This window comes from Lynx rufus, unplaced genomic scaffold (genome assembly GCF_022079265.1).
Source record: "Lynx rufus isolate CCGP_SWC_20201006 ecotype Redwood Valley unplaced genomic scaffold, mLynRuf1.p SCAF_15, whole genome shotgun sequence".
Lineage (NCBI taxonomy): Eukaryota > Metazoa > Chordata > Mammalia > Carnivora > Felidae > Lynx > Lynx rufus.
The window spans coordinates 61,344,231-61,360,958 of record NW_025814829.1 but is presented as its reverse complement, the minus strand read 5'-3'; the positions used below and the strand labels follow the sequence as shown (position 1 = coordinate 61,360,958).

The following is a 16,728-nucleotide window of genomic DNA, read 5'->3' as shown; positions in this document are numbered from 1 at the left end:
CTACAGCGATATTCAACACACCGTTCAGCCAAATCTGTATGAGACTGTCCGCGACGAAACCGAGGTAGTCATTTCGACGGTCCAGAGTTCTGTTCCAGCCACGTAAAAGGAGAGTCTAGAATTCAAATCCAGCGGGCGATTCTGAGCCACCTACATACGTCTTTGTAAACAGTTCTCAGGGAAGAGGAATTTGCTGGGTGATGATTTAGAGCCGTCCTGGCAGCTGCCGTAGCCACGAGAGGCCGCTTCTATTGAAATCAGTTACCGTGAAATTAAGCAAGATACCAGCTCAGGGGCACCAGGCCCCGTTCAAAGCGCTCAACAGGCGTGTTGCAGGGACAGGTGTAGACGAATGTCGAATGTCGGGTGCGAGGGCCAAATCTGCTGCCGGTCGTTTCTGTTCTTTGTTATCAAGCGTGTGGACAGAAACCTGGAAAACCTATGGTTCTCTGTCTCCGGCGTGGAGGGCTTCTTTTTAACTTCACTTGCTTCTGTGAGTCTGGGTGGAGAAAGACGCTACCCAGAGGATTTGGGTGGGAACAACTGAAAGAAACGAAAAAACAAAACAAAACAACTCAACGTGTGTGTCGAGTTCAAAAGCGATTTGGAGGTTGTGATTGGAATGTGTTTGGCGCTAACCAAACAACAAGAGAGGCTCCTTAACCTTTTATCGCTTTCCTGGCGCATTAATACCTTTTGGGGGGCGGGGGGGGTGTCGTCTCTCAATCTCTTGTAACCTCTGTTTCCAGAATACACTTCAGGAACTGAAGAGGCCGGGCAGGGCAGCGAGAGGAGGGGAAATCAAAGCGAGGCCAGGATCAAAGGGACTCAGGGTGGAAGCCAAGCCATCGACCCTCCTTTTCCTGGGTCTCTGATCAATAAACACCAGCCCCGGAGCAGGGCGGGGGCGGCTCTCAGGGCCGCGTGGAGGGCCTGACTTGAACAACAAAGCCGGGAAGAGGGTACTTAGCACTTGGAGAGGAAAGGCAGGCGTCTGTGATGTTGGGGGCGTCAAGGACAGGAGCCGTGGGGGGAAAGGTTAAGGATGCAAAGGAAGGACAGTGACCCCGAGTGGCTCCCGCCTGCCCGCTGGGGCTGCTGCAGATCGCGATCCTTTTTTGTTTTGTTTTAGCTCATTGCTTTTCTCTTTCTTCTTCGCTTCTCTTTCCTGGATGTGCGTCGTCTATTTCCCCTTGCCCGCCCCTTCTGGTTCGACAAGGGTGACCGACACACCAAATGCAAATAAGGGCCCAAGCCCTGAGCAGGCCAAGTGGTGAGTGGGCGGAGCCCAGGTGTGGATGAGGGGGGGACCTCGACCCCGGATCTCCGTGGCCCTTGCCTTGGGCTAACCCTGAACCTCAGGGTAGCCATTCCGGAACTGGTAAACTGGCTTTGGTAGAGGAAAGTGCCTTAGGGAGCCTCGAGCAAATAACTTGCCGGAATGATTTTGTTTTTCAAAAAAGTTTTTTAACGTGTATTTATTTTTGAGAGAGAGAGAGACAGAGTGTGAGCAGGGGAGGGGGGGCAGAGAGAGAGGGAGACACAGATTCCAAAGGAGGCTCCAGGCTCCGAGCTGTCGGCACAGAGCCCGACACGGGGCTCGAACCCACGAGCCACGAGATCATGACCCGAGCCAAAGTCGGACGCTTAACCAACTGAGCCCCCCAGGAGCCCCACCAGAATGATTTTTTTTAAAGATATTGCCAGCGATGGGGCTCTCTCTGTTTTCCAAAAACGGGTATAGAAGAATTAACAAAAACACTCATCGTATGCTTCCAACAGGATAACTGGGTAGGGGATCCCGACCTCGGGGTTGGCAAAAACCACTTAGGAGTTTAGACGTGTCTGGCAAACAAAAGGGGAGAGGGAAGCCTGTAATTTTCAGCAAACGGATACACATCAGATGAGATGTGTAGAAGCTTCTAGCTTCCTAACGCTGGTCAGTGCAAATCCCGAACCGGGAAATCTATTCCCACGGTGAAACAGTATCTCGTTGCAGATACATTACGTGCATCCTCTGCTTCTGTGTTCTAACAGTTTTATAAAAACATTCAGATTTTACCAGTTTTTACCCACTAATGTCCTTCGTCCTTTCTAAGGATCCAACCCAGGGCACCCGGCTGGCTCGGTCGGTGTGGAGCATGTGACTCTTGATCTTGGGTTGTGAGGTCCAGCCCCCGTTGGGTGTAGACTTTACTTTTTTTATTTCCAAAAATTGTTTTCAATGCTCATTTATCTTTGAGAGAGAGAGAGAGAGAGAGAGAGAACAAGAGCAGGGGAGGGGCAGAGAGGGAGACACAGAATCTGAAACAGGCTCCAGGCTCTGAGCCGTCAGCACAGAGCCCGACGCGGGGCTTGAACTCACTGACTGTGAGATCAGAACCTGAGCTGAAGTCGGCGCTTAACTGAGCCACCCAGGCGCCCCAGGTGTAGACTTGATTAAAAAAAACAAAAAAACAAAAAAACCCAGATCCAACCCGGAATACCACATTGCCACTTACTCATCAAAAACTTCATTTGGGGGCCCCTGGGTGGCTCAGCTGGTGGAGTGTCTGACTTCAGTTCAGGTCTTGATCTCTCCATTCGTTAGTTCGAGCCCCACATCAGGTTTACTGCTCAGTGCAGAGTCCCCTTTGGATCCTCTGTCCCCCGCCCTCTGTCCCCCGCCCCCGGCTTGTGCTCTCTCAAAAATAAGTGACACATTTGAAAAAATAAATAAAACACCTTCAAAAAACCTAGGTTTTCAAAATATACGTATAACACCAACATGTGCAGAGTTCAAAAACAAAAATACAGCAGCACCAGCAGGTGTAAGATAAAGTCTCCCTCCGCAACCCCTCATTCCCGATCGCGATCCCGGGTTTCCACTGTGTCCCCACCGAGGTTATTTCTCAGGTAAATACCAGCACACGCAATTAAAACCTCATCCAGACGGAGGGAGGAGAGAGGGAAAGGCTGGCCATCTTGTTTCAACACGGGGGATATACCGCGAGCCTTCCAGAAAAGTCATGAAGGAAAATGATTGTTTAGTCAGTGTGCGGGATGACCAGGCTGAATGCTGGCATTTCTTTTCTTTTCCTTCTTTTTTTTTTTTTTAATGTTTATTTATTTTTGAGAGAGAGAGAGAAAAAGAGAGACAGAGAGAGAGAGAGAGAGAGCGCTTGAAGGCATATAAGCAGGGGAGGGGCAGACACAGAATCCGGAGCAGCCTCCAGGCTCCCAGATGCACGGAGGGGCTCGAACCCACCAGCTGTGAGGTCACGACCAAGTGGGACGCTCAGCCAACTTGAGTCCCCCCAGGCGGCCCGAATGCTGGCATTTCTTACCCGCCAGTTCAAAAAGCAGAAAAGACCGCCCGCGGGCAGCGCCTCGTCCCTCTGGGCGGGTCTGTCCTCCGGGGGCACAGGGAGCAGGTGCCTCAGACAGACGGGGCTGCGACACAGGACTGCGGGGACGTCCACACAGCCCGGGATCGTTGTGACTCCTGACCCTGGGCAGAGTTTCTGGCTGGGCCACCCGGGACTGTAAAACCTCACCTCGGCAGCCACACAGCCAGCAAAGCTCGGCCTTCCTCGGAGGCTGGCCTCCCGGTCCCGGGGGTGGGGGGGGGTGGGGGGGGTGGGGGGGGTGGGGGGGGTGGGGGGGGGCTACACCCAGGGCACTTTGGGGCTGCTGGGATCTGGCTCCATCATCACCGGGAACCTAATGAGCCCAAGGGGCCTGAAAGACGACCCCCAAGACTGGAGGGGACGGCGGTATCGGCCTCCCGTGGGAGGGTGCGGGGGAACTGACCAGTGAGCACCCGAGTCTCTTGTGGAGGCCGGCTTGGGAGTCCTCGGGGCCTCTCTGGGTTCTGGAACTATCTCCTGACCTGTAAACCCGGCATAGGAACTCAGTAGAGCACAGCCTCCCACGATTCAGGAAAGAAGGACCGAGCACAGTCAGACGGAGGGTCTGACCTCCCGTCCCACTTGCCCTCCGACTGAAGACTCCAAGAGCCAGGAAAGGAAGGGAGAGGAAGGGCGGGGGAGGGAGACGAGAGAGGAGGGGTGGGGCGGGTAGGTGGAGAAGCGGGCTGCCCCGGAGAGCCCAAAGGGTTGGACACACAGTCCCTGCCGCCCCAACCGCCCACCAGGAGCGAATCGGGCCCAGGGCTCCCGTCCCTCCCCGCAGTCTTTCTGCCCCGACACCTGGAAAGCCCGTCCGGGACATCCAAGGTCCGGGACGCCCAAGGTCTTCCCGGGGTGGCCTCACGGGGCCCTGAAGGACCCTGCCCACAGAGAGCGGTCCTGGTGGGATCCGGGCTCGGACGGCGGGGGCAGGAGGCCCGGGGCCCACGCCCGTCTCTTCCCACCGGGCGACCTGAGTTCGCGGAGCGCCTGGCACAGCGCGGGGGCCCTGCGCCCCTCACCCTGCAGGGGAGGCACCCCCCCACGACCACAGCGCAAGTCCCGGTGAAACGGCCTCTTCTAACGGGGCCCACCGGGCCGGCCCGCCTCCCGCCTCCCGCGAGGGCCCCGCGGGCACGTCCGGGAAGGCGGGGGTCCCGCGTCCACCAGCGTCCCTGGGTCCCCCGCCGCCCAAGGGGTGGGCGTGCGGCCCCCTAATCCGCGCCCCCGGCGGATGCAGGGCGCGTCGGGGAGCGAGGGGCTGGGCTGCTTGGCCCAGCTGGCACAGGGTCTCGCACATCGCGGGCGGGGGTGGGGGTGGGGGGGGTAAATAAATACGTCCCAGGCCGCGGGCCGGACGGCGGCCAAGGGTCGCTGCCCGGGACTCGCGGGGCGGGACGGAGGCCGACCCCAGGACCCGCCGCCGAGTGGGAGGCCCGCCCCGGGGGATGTGGATTGCGGCGACGGGCGGGAGAGCGGGGGTCGCCGGCGGGGTGGGTCGCAGGGTTGGGGGGGCGGGGGTCGCCGGGGCGCGGGTGGGAGTCGCCGGAGTGGGGGGCGGGCCAGAGGGCTTGCGGGGGCGTCGCCAGGGTGGAGGGGGGCCAGCGGGCGGGGATCGCAGGAGTAGGGGCGGCGGGCCGGAGGGCGGGCGGGGGTCTCCGGGGGTCCCGGCCCGAGTTCGCGCCTCCCCTCCCCCCGCGCGCGCGCGGCGGCGGAAGCGGCGGTTCCCACGGCGTCTGGCGGGGCCGCCCCCCCGGGGGGCACGGGCCTCCGCGCGCCCGGCCCTTTGAGGCCGCCGCCGCCCCTCCCCCGGCCCCCGCCCTATATCCGCGGCCCGCGCCCCCCGGCGGCGCACAGGCTGGCGCAGCGATGGCCGCGGCGGGGTCCCGGGAGCTCGGCTTCGGGGCGGGCGCCGCGTTCCCCGCGCCCCCGCCCGGCCCCGCCGCCCCGCCGCCCCCGCGCCCCGGCCCCTTCGCGGCCTTCCCGGGCGGGGACCCCGCGCCGCCCGCCCCGTCGCAGCGCCGCAAGCGCACGTCGTTCAGCGCCGAGCAGCTGCAGCTGCTGGAGCTCGTGTTCCGCCGGACCATGTACCCCGACATCCACCTGCGCGAGCGCCTGGCCGCGCTCACGCTGCTCCCCGAGTCCCGGATCCAGGTGAGGGGGGGGGGGCTGGGGACGGGGAGCCTCGGGGTCCCGGGCGGCGAGCCGGGGCGGGCGTGCGGCGGAGCGCCTGCCTCCGGCGTCGGGTACGCTCGGGGCCCCTCGAAACGGTCAAAGCCGAGTCCTCAGCGGGAGGGGGAGAGGGAGCCCTTGGATACTTTTTCGTTCTCCGGTTCTCCGGGAAGAGACCGATGAGGCCCGGCTGGGGTTCCCCCGCTGGGAGAAGGGTCCTTGGGACAGGGCCAAGCGACTCCCCGAGTCACCCCCAGGAGCCCCGAGGCCACGCTCTGGGCCGGTACTGGGTCTGGAATCTCGGGGTAAAGCCTGAAGCCCGGGCGGCTCCCTGGAGCCGGCTGCGTTTATTGCACATTTAGATCAGAACCCGGGGGGCTCGGGGGTGATGAGGCCCCTGCCCTTCGGCCTGTGTCCAAACGCAGGTCTAAGCGGGAGCCCTCATCTCAGCGCTGGGAGGAGCGGATTTGCTTTTGCGCATCCCCGGGGGTGGTGGTGGGGGTGGGGGGGGGGTGGGAATGATCTGTGGGTCTCAGCAGTTCGCCCCGGAGGCTTCCTAAGCAGGACACCCTCAGGATTGGTTGGGACACCGTGAGCAGCAAATGTGTCCACAGCGGTGGAGTCCGCAGAGCAAAGTGCCTTCTTGATTGATTTGATGAGGGGCTGTACTTTTCGGGAATTGATTTGCTAAGTTATTTTAATGCCTATCATCTTTTAATTTTTTTAATTTTGAGAGGGAGAGAGAGGGAGACAGAGCATGAAGGGGGGAGGGGGGCAGAGAGAGAGAGAGAGAGAGAGAGAATCTTAAGCAGGCCCCACACTCAGCACGGAGTCCCAGGTGAGGCTCGATCCCGCGACCCTGGGATCGTGACCGCAGCTGAAATAAAAGAGTTGTAGGCTTAACCGTCTGAGCCTCCCAGGGGCCCCCAGTTCTTCTCCTCTTTAAGCCTAGAAGCATTTTATCCTCAAATTCTGAGCCCTTCTGTTTCCGTGACCCTATTTCTCATTGCAAATATCCCCGTGTGGTGCCCAGGCACCCGGCAGTGGTGAGTCAGGGAAAGCGGGGGGCTCTGAACGCCGACCCATCGGCTGGCCCCAGTGCTTTCTGAAACCCAGGGGGTCCCGGAGCAGGGAGCTAGGGCCCGCCGCCCTGGAACGTGGGGACGGTGGAGGCCATCGTGGCACAAGGACTCCAGCCCAAAGCCCCTCTTGTCTCCCCGCTTCCAGGTGTGGTTCCAGAACAGACGTGCCAAGTCGCGGCGTCAGAGCGGGAAACCCTGTCACCCCCCGGCCAGGCCGGAGCTGTTCCTCCTCCGCTCTGCTCAGGGGAGCGAAGCGAAATGCCTAAAGCCCCAGCTGCCTCTTGAAACCGATGGGACCTGCCCGCCCGATCCCCACAGGCTGGGAGAGGGCATCTCTGCCCCTCACTGCCAGGGTCAGCGTTTTGAAACCTATTGCCCCCTCTCTGAAGGCCCCGGTTCAAAGCTGGACTTCTGGGAGGAACACATCTTTTCTGCCTTTGGAAACTCTTGAGCACAGGCGGACTCGGGCCGAGCCCACAGGAGCTAGAGGCTGGAGGCAAAGGGGACACACCTCACTCTCCTTAGAAGCCTGGAGAAGCCTCCGGGGGCCACCAGATGGGAAGGACCTTCCACTTACCTTCCCAGACTAGCAGGCGACGTCTCTGGCCAGCAGGGCGGTTGTGCGGATCGGAAGGTCACCCCCGGACGGTGTGCGACCTTCTCGGAGCCGCTCCTGTCCGCTCCTGTCCGTCGGGGACCAAATGAGCCCCCCTCTCTCTCTTAAACGCTCGAGGGCCCCCCCCACCAAGTCTGAACCTTCCCCTGATCTTGATTCTGTACCTCTTCCTGCCCCCACGCTGTGTCTCTCTTTCTCTCAAAGATAAGTAAATATTAAAAGAAATGCGTGCAAATTACCGTTTGCAAGTTAGCCTGAGATAAATCAAAATCTCGTCTTGGTACGTGGAGGCTTTGCACCCTCCTGAGGGCCGATGGAGACCGTATAGGCGGTGGCGGGGGGTGAGGTCTGTGTGTAGGCTGTGCAGTCTCGACGTTACTAGAATAGTCTGAGCTGTGTTCAGCGTCTCTACGCCAGTTGTCCTAATTTTCAGAGGTGTTATTCAAATGACTTGCGCTTTTCCGAGCAGCACATCCCCTCCGAGAAGCAATCAGGAGACAGTTCAGGCTTTGGTGGCAGACTTGAGTTTTTTTTTTTTTTTAATGTTTATTATTATTTTTTTTTAAGAGCGAGCGAGTGAGCGCAGGGGAGGGGCAGAGAGGGACAGAGAACCGGAAGCAGGCTCCATGCTATCGGCGCAGAGCCCGATGTGAGGCTCGGTCACGGACCGGGAGAACGTGACCCGAGCCGAAGTTGGATGCTTAGCCTAGGACCTCTAAGAACATTAGTCTGTATCTTTCGAACTCTTATGAGACCCTAGCTGCTGTGTTACGGGCATTATGTGACTGACTTCCAACTGTCATGCAAGGTAGGGACTATATTTTATTTTAATTTTATTTTTTCAAATGACTTAAAGCAATTTTTAATGTTTATTTTTGAGAGAGAGACAGCATGAGCAGGGGAGGGGCAGAGAGAGAGGGAGACGCAGAATCCGAAGCAGGCTCCGAGCTGTCCGCACAGAGCCCGACGCGGGGCTCGAACCCACGCACCGTGAGATGGTGACCTGAGCTGAAGTCGGATGCTCAACCCTCTGAGCCACCCCCCCCCCCCAGGCACCCTGGTAGGGACTATATTTGAAAGAGCAAGGAACTGGGCCAGGACTCAGTCCACCCATCTGTCCACCACCGAATAATGCCTCCTGTGTCGGCCTGGCCTTTTCCACCAGGACTAATGATCACGTGATAGGCTTAAAGGCCCCCCCCCCACCCCCCCAGCCCATGCAGAATTTCTGCTTCTGAGTGAGTAGTCTCCTCTTGCAAAGCCATCCTCACGGAAAACCGTATGCTTATTCTCTAATGACACTCATGTCGTTTCGAGCGCTTTTGAAACTTGTCTGTTCACTGCACAGACACTTGCTGGCTACGAACAGGCGCTTTATGAGGGCCTGGAAATGCGAGGGCCCCGGAGACGGGTGCGTGGTGGTCAAGGAAAGCTTCCGTGAGAAACTGAAGTGTAGGATGGTCAGGAGTTAGCAGGGTGAGGAGGGGGACCTGCACGTGCAAAGGCCCTGCGGGGTAAGGAGCAGGAGAAGTCGTTAGAGGTCAGACCAACCGTGACTTTTGGCGGCTTATAAAAGAGTTCTGAGTTTGTCTAGAGAGCCCTGAGCGTTTAGATGGAGAGAAAATGACCAGTTCTGTGTTTTAAGACTCTTACCTGGTGAAAGCTGCAGTTGAGGGGGCAGAGTGGAATGCTAGAGAAGGTGGGGGGTGACCTCCCGGTTCCGGGCTGGTGGGGACGGTGGCTGGGCGGGGCGAGACAAGTGGTAATGGCGAGGATTCAGAAAGTGCGTGCATTCGAGAGAAAGACTCCCCCCCCCCCCCGCCCGTGTTACACGTGGAGCCAGTGCAGGGCTTGAACTCGTGACCCCGAGATCGAGACCCGAGCTGAGATCAAGAGTTGGACGTTTGAGCGACTGAGCCACCCAGGTGCCCCTCGAGAGAAAGGATTCAGTGGGCGCATCTTTTGATAGATTCTCAACGGTAGCAAGGGAATGTGGTTTCCGGAACTCAACCGAGGGGAGCTCAGAACCGAGCCCGCAAGCACGCGGTGTGCCGGCTTGTGGGCTCCCTCCGGCTTCCACGGCTCTCTTTGGAGCTCGTGCTCAGCGGCAGCGGCGTCGCGCAAATTCACGTACAACATGACTACTCTGAATGATTGAGGTTTCTTCTTCCCGAAACAGAAATCAAATTCAAATACGATCTCAGGCACAGTTCCTGCCACCAGCACTTGGGCACCGCTTAACTTGGGCACTGCTTAATTAGTTACGTGCGGTCTTTTTAATGTTTATTTATTTATTTTTGAGAGAGAGAGAGCGCGCGAGAGAGAACAAGTGGGGGAGGAGCAGAGAGAAAGGGAGACACAGAATCCAAAGCAGGTTCCAGGCTCCGAGCTGTCAGCACAGAGCCCGACGCGGGGCTCGAACTCATGAACCGCGAGATCATGATCTGAGCCAAAGGCGGATGCTTAACCGACTGAGCCACCCAGGCGCCCCTAGATACGTGCGTTTACGACCAGGCGGGATTTACGTGTGACCAGTCTTACGTAGCGCGGGGGAAACAAGTAAAAAATGTTTTACATAATTCTAGGCAGGATAGGTTAAAACCAACCATTCGCTAGGTCTACAGTAAAGCCAAGAACTTGCTTGCTTAATGTTTTTCAAAGATTTGCAGAGATGGAAAAACCCCTCCCTTGAGGTCTTATTGGACAGAGTCGCAATTCAAAAGGACTTGGTAATTAATCTGCACTGATTCCCCTAAAATATAACTTCGTGGGAATTACAATTCTTTAAAATTTATTTTTATTAAAAATTTTTTAAATGTTTATTTTTGAGGGGCGCCTGGCGGGGCTCAGTCGGTTGGGTGTCCGACTTCGGCTCAGGTCACGATCTTGCCGTCCGTGAGTTCGAGCCCCGCGTCCGGCTCTGTGCTGACAGCTCAGAGCCTGGAGTCTGCTTCAGATTCTGTGTCTCCCTCTCTCTCTGCCCCTCCCCCGCTTATGCTGTGTCTCTCTCTCTCTGTCAAAAATAAACAACATTAAAAAAAAATTAAATGTTTATTTTTGAGAGAGAGACAGAGAGAGAGAGAGAGAGAGAGAGAGAGAATGAGTGGGGGAGGGGCAGAGAGAGAAAGAGAGGGAGACAGAGAATCCCAAACAGGGCTCCCAGCTGTCATCACAGAGCCCGCTGCGGGGCTCGATCTCATGACTCGGGAGATCATGAGCTGAAATCAAGAGTCAGCTGTTTAACTGACAGCCACCCAGGTGCCCCAAAACTTTTTAAATAGAGGGAATACTTATCAACTTGTATCAGTTAAGTGAAAATGGTAGCCAATACTACTTTTCATAGATCAATTTATTTAGAATTACAAATATTAAGAATAAAGGATTTATGCATTTCTTAATTAACATAACTGTTTAGCTAAATATAAACTCTGCACTAAAGGTTTGCAGTGGCACAAGACCAACAAAGAATAGGGAAGCATTTTTAAACTATACAAAACTTTCAAATGGAAAATAATCTTGTTTTAGTCTTATTATACATCAACATATAAAAAGTCCTATTTTATGGGACAGCTAAAAGAATCAAAGTCACCTCTACAGCTATACCTTAAACTCCAAATCTGAAAACAATTTTATTATATTTTGACTTTATAATATTCTATATTAAAACAAAGAAAATTCCAAATACACACTTTGTACAAGATTAACATCGTAGGCAGGGTTTTCCTTTAAAAACAACAAAAACAACCAAAAAAACCCCACGACCGAATACAAACCTTTTTTTTTCTGCATTTCGTTGCACTGGTTATTATACTCGTTTTCCTTATAAAATCTTTTGACTTTATAAATTGTGTACGGTTGGATTTTAACCAGTAATCTGGTTCGAGTTGTGCAAATAAACAAAATATGAAAATAGTGTGTCGTCAGTCTTCTTAAATACATTTCATCACAGCACTTTCTGCCCTGACGTGGCGGGAAAAGGCCTACCAAATCCACTTGCCGAAATGTAGCCATTTTGCGAGTACTTTTGTTTCCTGCTCCTTCATTCTCTTTCGACAAACAACAGAGGTTTCTTTTATAAATTATGATAAATTAAAATATTTATTACTAGAAAATGACGTGCAGGCCCAGGTCGCGCTCCGTCTATCACGTCTGCTGGTCGAGCCCGCGTCTCCCACCCGTGTTCCAGCGGCTTCCTGCAGACCGGGCCTCCGCGCCTCGAGGGCGCGCTCTGTCAACGACCGAAGGGTGCGCGGCTGCGGGAGCCCGGGCCGTCGCTTCCCCGCTGGCGCCGCCACACGGCCACGGGCCACCCGCCACCAGGCCGTGTCTCGTGCTCTCCGCCGCGGGCGCCGCCTGCGTGTGTCGGGCTGAGTTCATGCGGTTAAAAAAAGCGTTCGGACGTTTTCAGCTGAAAGATACCCGCCCCCGAGCAGGTGCCGTAAGCGATGCTGCCGCAGCCGGACGGTAAGAGGCAAATAAGCACGAAGCTGGTCAGCGGCGCGGGGCCAGGCGGCCCAGTGTCCTCAAGTGCCTCGTTTGGAGCTTCGGCCTCCCCCGCGTTCCGGGACCCGTAACTCGGGGTGGGGGGGGCGGGAACACTCCGAAGCGGGTCCCCCGCGGCTGGAGCCGTGACGTCTTCCGCTCAGTCCCTGTTGGTGTCATTGGCGGCGAAGGCGTGCAGGTTCCCCATCTGGCTGAGGCCGCTCTGGATGTGCGCCACGTGGATCTCCACGTTGTTCTGGAAGCAGCTGAGGAAGGAAGAAACGCGGTGAGCTGCGCCATCTCACTACGTCGGGAAAAGACTTCTGAGAGAAGGAAGGGCTGAACTGGAGTTGAAGAGTGGGCTGTGGAAATGGCCCCGAGGAAGGACTAAATCTCCCCGTGACGCGGGCTACGACCCCAGCGGCCCCACCCCCACTGCAGGACAAAGTGAAAAGGTAGGAGGGAAGGGGGGGCGAAGGTGCTCTCTCTGGGGACCATCGCCTCAGCGGCGCCTCCACCCCGCCCAGGTCCACACGGTGCGCGTCTTCGGATTCCTTCCTCCGCAAAACGCACGTCCCATTTCTGTTCCGTCAATAGATGGCACAGAACTGACAGCTCTTTTACAATTTATTTAAAGGCCAAAACTTACACGCCTAATTCTTAAAACCTGCGCCGGAAGGCACCGTGGACTAACGAGGGATTCGGGTCCATCTAACGAATTACCTGATATTAGAAGCATCTATTGTCCTCTTGATGTCATTTAGCGAATCTGTGAGTGATTTGAATTCAAAGGAGTTCAGGTCTCCTCCTTCTGCTAGACACTAAAAGGAAAGATATTTCAAAATTTAATTGAATCACGGTTCAAAGACAGACAAATAGGCATCGGATATAATCTGTAGATTATAATTTTTCAGCAACAGATCAGCAGAGTTGTTTGTGTAGCTGTCAAAATTTAGGACATGTCTTCTCCCAAAGTTACCTTAATTTGTAACAAGATAGCCGTCAGCCTGGAGATCAAGTCTGTCAGGTTTTCATTTTCGACACAGGGCTGTCCGGCGGCGGAGTTGGCGTGCCTCACGATCTCCTGGGCTTCCTCCTCGCACCTTCGCCGCATGTCTGTTGGCTGATCTGCGGGCTGGAGGCCCTGGTCCGGAGCGAGCTGAGAACCGAGGGTTCAAGCAGAAGACGTTGTTCGTAAGGCCATAATCTGTGTTTGTGCCGTTTTCAGAGTCGGATGGTTTTTTTTATAAACTTTATTCATTTATCTTGAGAGAGAGGGTGTGCACACGAGTGGGAGAAGGGCAGTGGGAGGGAGAGAGAGGATCCCAAGCAGGCTCCACGCCGTCAGCGCGGAGCCCAACGTGGGGCTCGATCCCATGAACCGTGAGATCGTGACCTGACCTGAAATCAAGAGTCGGATGCTTAACCAGCTGAGCCCCCCAGGCGCCCTCTGATTCGGATTTTTGTAAAACTAGCATTTATAACGAAAATGGTCCTTACTCCTACCTTAGAAATTTTTCTTCTCTAACAGTCCCCCCCCCCCAATTTCTTTTATATTCTTGGTAACTGTTAATTGATATGATTTCAAACTTCTAAGAAGGAATAGAATAGAAAAGCCTTGAGAACCTTTTACCCAGAGACGCTGTTTGTGGTTTATTCTGTTTGACATTTATTTGGTCTCTCTCCGTGTAATGTGTAATTTTTCCCCCTGTAACTATTTGAGAATAACCTGCAAACACTGTGCCTCTTTGCCCCAAAGCACTCCCAGTTTGTATTTTGTAAGTAAAGGATATTCTATTACATCCCCATAGTGCAACTATCACTATCAGGAATTTTTTTAACGTTTATTTATTTATTTTGAGAGAGAGCAGCAGCAGGTGAACAGCAGAGAGAGTATCCCAAGGAGGCTCTGAGCTGTCAGCGCAGAGCCCGACACAGGGCTCGAACTCACGAACCGTGAGAACCTGACCTGAGCTGAAATCAAGAGTCAGACGCTAAGCCGACTGAGCCCCCCAGGCACCCCACAATCAGGAAATTCAATGTTGATGCGAGGCCATACTCCTAACAGAACGCATTCAAATTTCAACTGTCTCAAGTGTCCTACATGTGGCTGTTCCCCCCCCCCCCCCGCCCCCGAAAACATGTGGTCGTCATGTCTCTGCAGGTTCCTTTATTCTGGACCAGTTTCTCTCCCATGACCTTGACATTTTTGAAGAGTAGCGGCCAATTATTTTGTACACGGTCCCTCACCGTGGGTTTGTCCGTTTCCTCGTGATTGGACGGAAGTTATGCACTTTGGGGAGGAGAACCACGAAAGTGGCACTGAGTTCCCACGCAGGGCGTCACGGTTCGGAGGTGTCACGGTTGGACGTGGGTGTGTCCAACTGCTGGTGGTGTTACCTCCGAACACTTGGCTAAGGTAGTTAGGGGTCTGCCAGACTTCCCCGTGGCACAGGATTTCCCCTGTGTGATCAGTAAGTACTTGTGAAGAGGGATTCTGAGGCTACGTAAAGACCCTGTTCCTCGGCAAACTTTCACCCTCCAGTTTTCGCGTCTAGGGACGATTCTCGCCTTTACCGGTTATTACCAGGACGGCTGCCGAGCGATACCCTTCTCCTCTCACTGTTCCTTCTACATTTATCGGGTGGCATTTGCCTACAAGAACTTTTCCTTAAAAGTTAATTGGTTAATTAGTTAATATTAGTATGGACTCACAGATTCTTACTTTCTTCAAAAGGTTATAATCTCTCAGTATAATTACTTAATGCCGAAGCCCAAACTGTCCCAGATTTGGCCAGTGGGGACCCTGTCCGGCTGGTTCCGCTGGACATGTTCCCTTACCCCAGGGGGCACATTTTACTTCCTTGCCCGCTAAGATGGTCCGGGCTCGTCTACCTTCTCTGCCCACGCTCTGGAAGCAGGCTCTTTTTCAAGGAGCGCTATTTGTGGACAGTAGCGTTTGGAACCCAAGATCGGGTGCTGGGGGTGCTCGCTGCTGTCAGGGTGTCTGCCTCCGGGCTCTCTCAGTGCGTGTGCACACACACATGCACACTTACATCCGTGTCATATAAATAAAAGGAACCACGGAGTCAGACCGATTCTTCCTCTTCTAATTTAACACTACAGGGTTCGCTGTAGCCTTTCCTTCTTGGCGCCTTCTCTGGAGGTGGGACAGCGGGCTTCTGTCACCCACAATACACCTCGTTACTCATCTGCTCCATTGGAATGCAGAGTTTGAGAACTGCGAACCCATACCGCCACGAGAAAAAACCTTACTAACTGGAGTTCAGTATTTATTTAAAGTTCGGTTTACCTTCAGCCTAAGAGTATATGTAGTCAAAATACTATGTTCAGGTTATGTGGATTCGTTTTGGCCCCCGTCAGTGTTTCTGTTTCTCCTCTGGAATATGGTTAGGTTCGTTTATTTCTTTTTCTAGTCCATTTTAGAGCTGAGCTCATCTGTGTTTGCTGAGGAAACAGACACGCAAAGAAATGTCACCGCTCCTCCCTCCCCAACCCCCACCCCGTCCCCAAATCGGTTTCCGGTCTGTCCTTCCTGCATTTATTCTTGAAAAACTACGCCGTTACTCGTAGATTCTACTCCTGCGTGTTTCTGATTCCAAGGGTAACACTTAGTAACTTTCACGTACTTTCCTTTTTTCACGTAGTGTAGCCTGGAAATCATCCATGTGGGTGAACAGGAAGCTTCCTGGTCTGTTCTTACAGTAGGCACTCCACGGTGCAGACGTGCCCTAAGTCCTTCGGCCAATTCCCTGTGTACGGGCATTTACGTTTTCTCCTAATATTTGGCAATTACCAGGAGTGCCGCAACGAGTAACCTTGTCTCTAATAAAAAAAATTCTAACGTTTTTAGATGCTCTGAACGTTCCAGCGCAGATCTTTTGGGTAAATACAAGTTCACAAATCTGTTTGGTATACACTGGGAACAGAATTGCTTAATCATAGTGCTCTCTGTTCTTATTTTAAAATCAATACTGTATGTCCTCAAGAGCTTTGTGAAAATTAAATCAGTCTGCTTCCCTGGAAAAACGAGCCTATCACAAGAGGCCTGGCACACATCACGAAACTAAAGAGCGGTGTCACATAGGTGACAACCAGCAGGAAAATAAAACTAAATGGTAACGTAGGGCTAGAGGAACGAGCAAAATGTACCGAGGTCGGTTATAGGCAACCACTGAGCACGTCCCTACGGTCAGTGCAGGGGGATTGGTAACATGGCCCGAGGCGGGTCTGTGGGACTTCGCTGGAGGCCGGCACGATAAAGGGCTAAGTGGTGCAGAATCTCACATCACAAGTGGAGGAGGCTCACTGGAAACATAAAAATGCGAGTGTGGGAGCATTCCAAACTCATCTCGTTTAATTCCTACCGTGTGGTAAGAAAATCAAAATTAAGGAGCGCCTGGGATGCTCAGTGTGTTAAGCAACTCTCGGTTTCGGCTCAGGTCATGATCTCATGGTTCGTGAGTTCGAGCCCTGCATCCGGCTCCGTGCTGTCAGCTCGGTGTCTGTTTGGGGTTCTCTCTCTCTCCCTCTCTCAACCCCTCCTGCTCGTGTGCTCTCTCTCAAAATAAATAAATAAACTCTAAAAAAAGTTTTTAAAAGAAAATCAAATTTTAGGTGACGCTGTTGAACTGCTTTCATATGCATGAATTTACATACGTGGTAACAATTCACAAATAACCCTATGCTCTCTATACTGGAAGTTCGAGAATCCACAGTTCTAATGAAAAGCTGAAAGGAGGAAACAAAATTGTATACACAGCAGGACCATAACCTTGTGAGAAGAGGCAGAGGTATATATACAAGACGAAGGGGAAATAAACCAAAATATAGTACTGGGATAGCAGAATTCAGTAATCATTTTTCTTGATTTTCCTGAATTTTTTTCCAAGAGCTCTAACATTTGTGACTCAAACAAAAACCAACAGAACTGATAGCTCCCTGTGCGCAGAGCACTCTTCAAACC

General features: G+C 54.0%; 2 protein-coding genes across 8 annotated transcripts in view; one reads left to right on the top strand and one right to left on the bottom strand.

Moving 5' to 3' along the window:
* Window positions 1-5,258: 5,258 nt before the first annotated feature.
* On the top strand, window positions 5,259-7,094 carry MIXL1 (Mix paired-like homeobox). The gene is made up of 2 exons (XM_047076574.1): window positions 5,259-5,543; window positions 6,789-7,094. Exons 1-2 carry the CDS (start codon window positions 5,259-5,261, stop codon window positions 7,092-7,094), a joined length of 591 nt encoding a protein of 196 aa, XP_046932530.1.
* Window positions 7,095-10,590: 3,496 nt separating this feature from the next.
* Window positions 10,591-16,728, bottom strand: part of LIN9 (lin-9 DREAM MuvB core complex component) — a 63,350-nt gene continuing 57,212 nt past the window's right edge. For all 7 annotated transcript variants that reach the window (XM_047077137.1, XM_047077139.1, XM_047077144.1 and 4 more), the window contains 3 exons: window positions 12,721-12,900; window positions 12,465-12,562; window positions 10,591-12,007 (listed from right to left, as the gene is read on the bottom strand). In XM_047077137.1, the coding sequence (XP_046933093.1) occupies window positions 11,902-12,007; window positions 12,465-12,562; window positions 12,721-12,900 (384 nt within the window). In that variant the 3' untranslated portion in view covers window positions 10,591-11,901. The remainder of the gene's footprint in view (window positions 12,008-12,464; window positions 12,563-12,720; window positions 12,901-16,728) is intronic.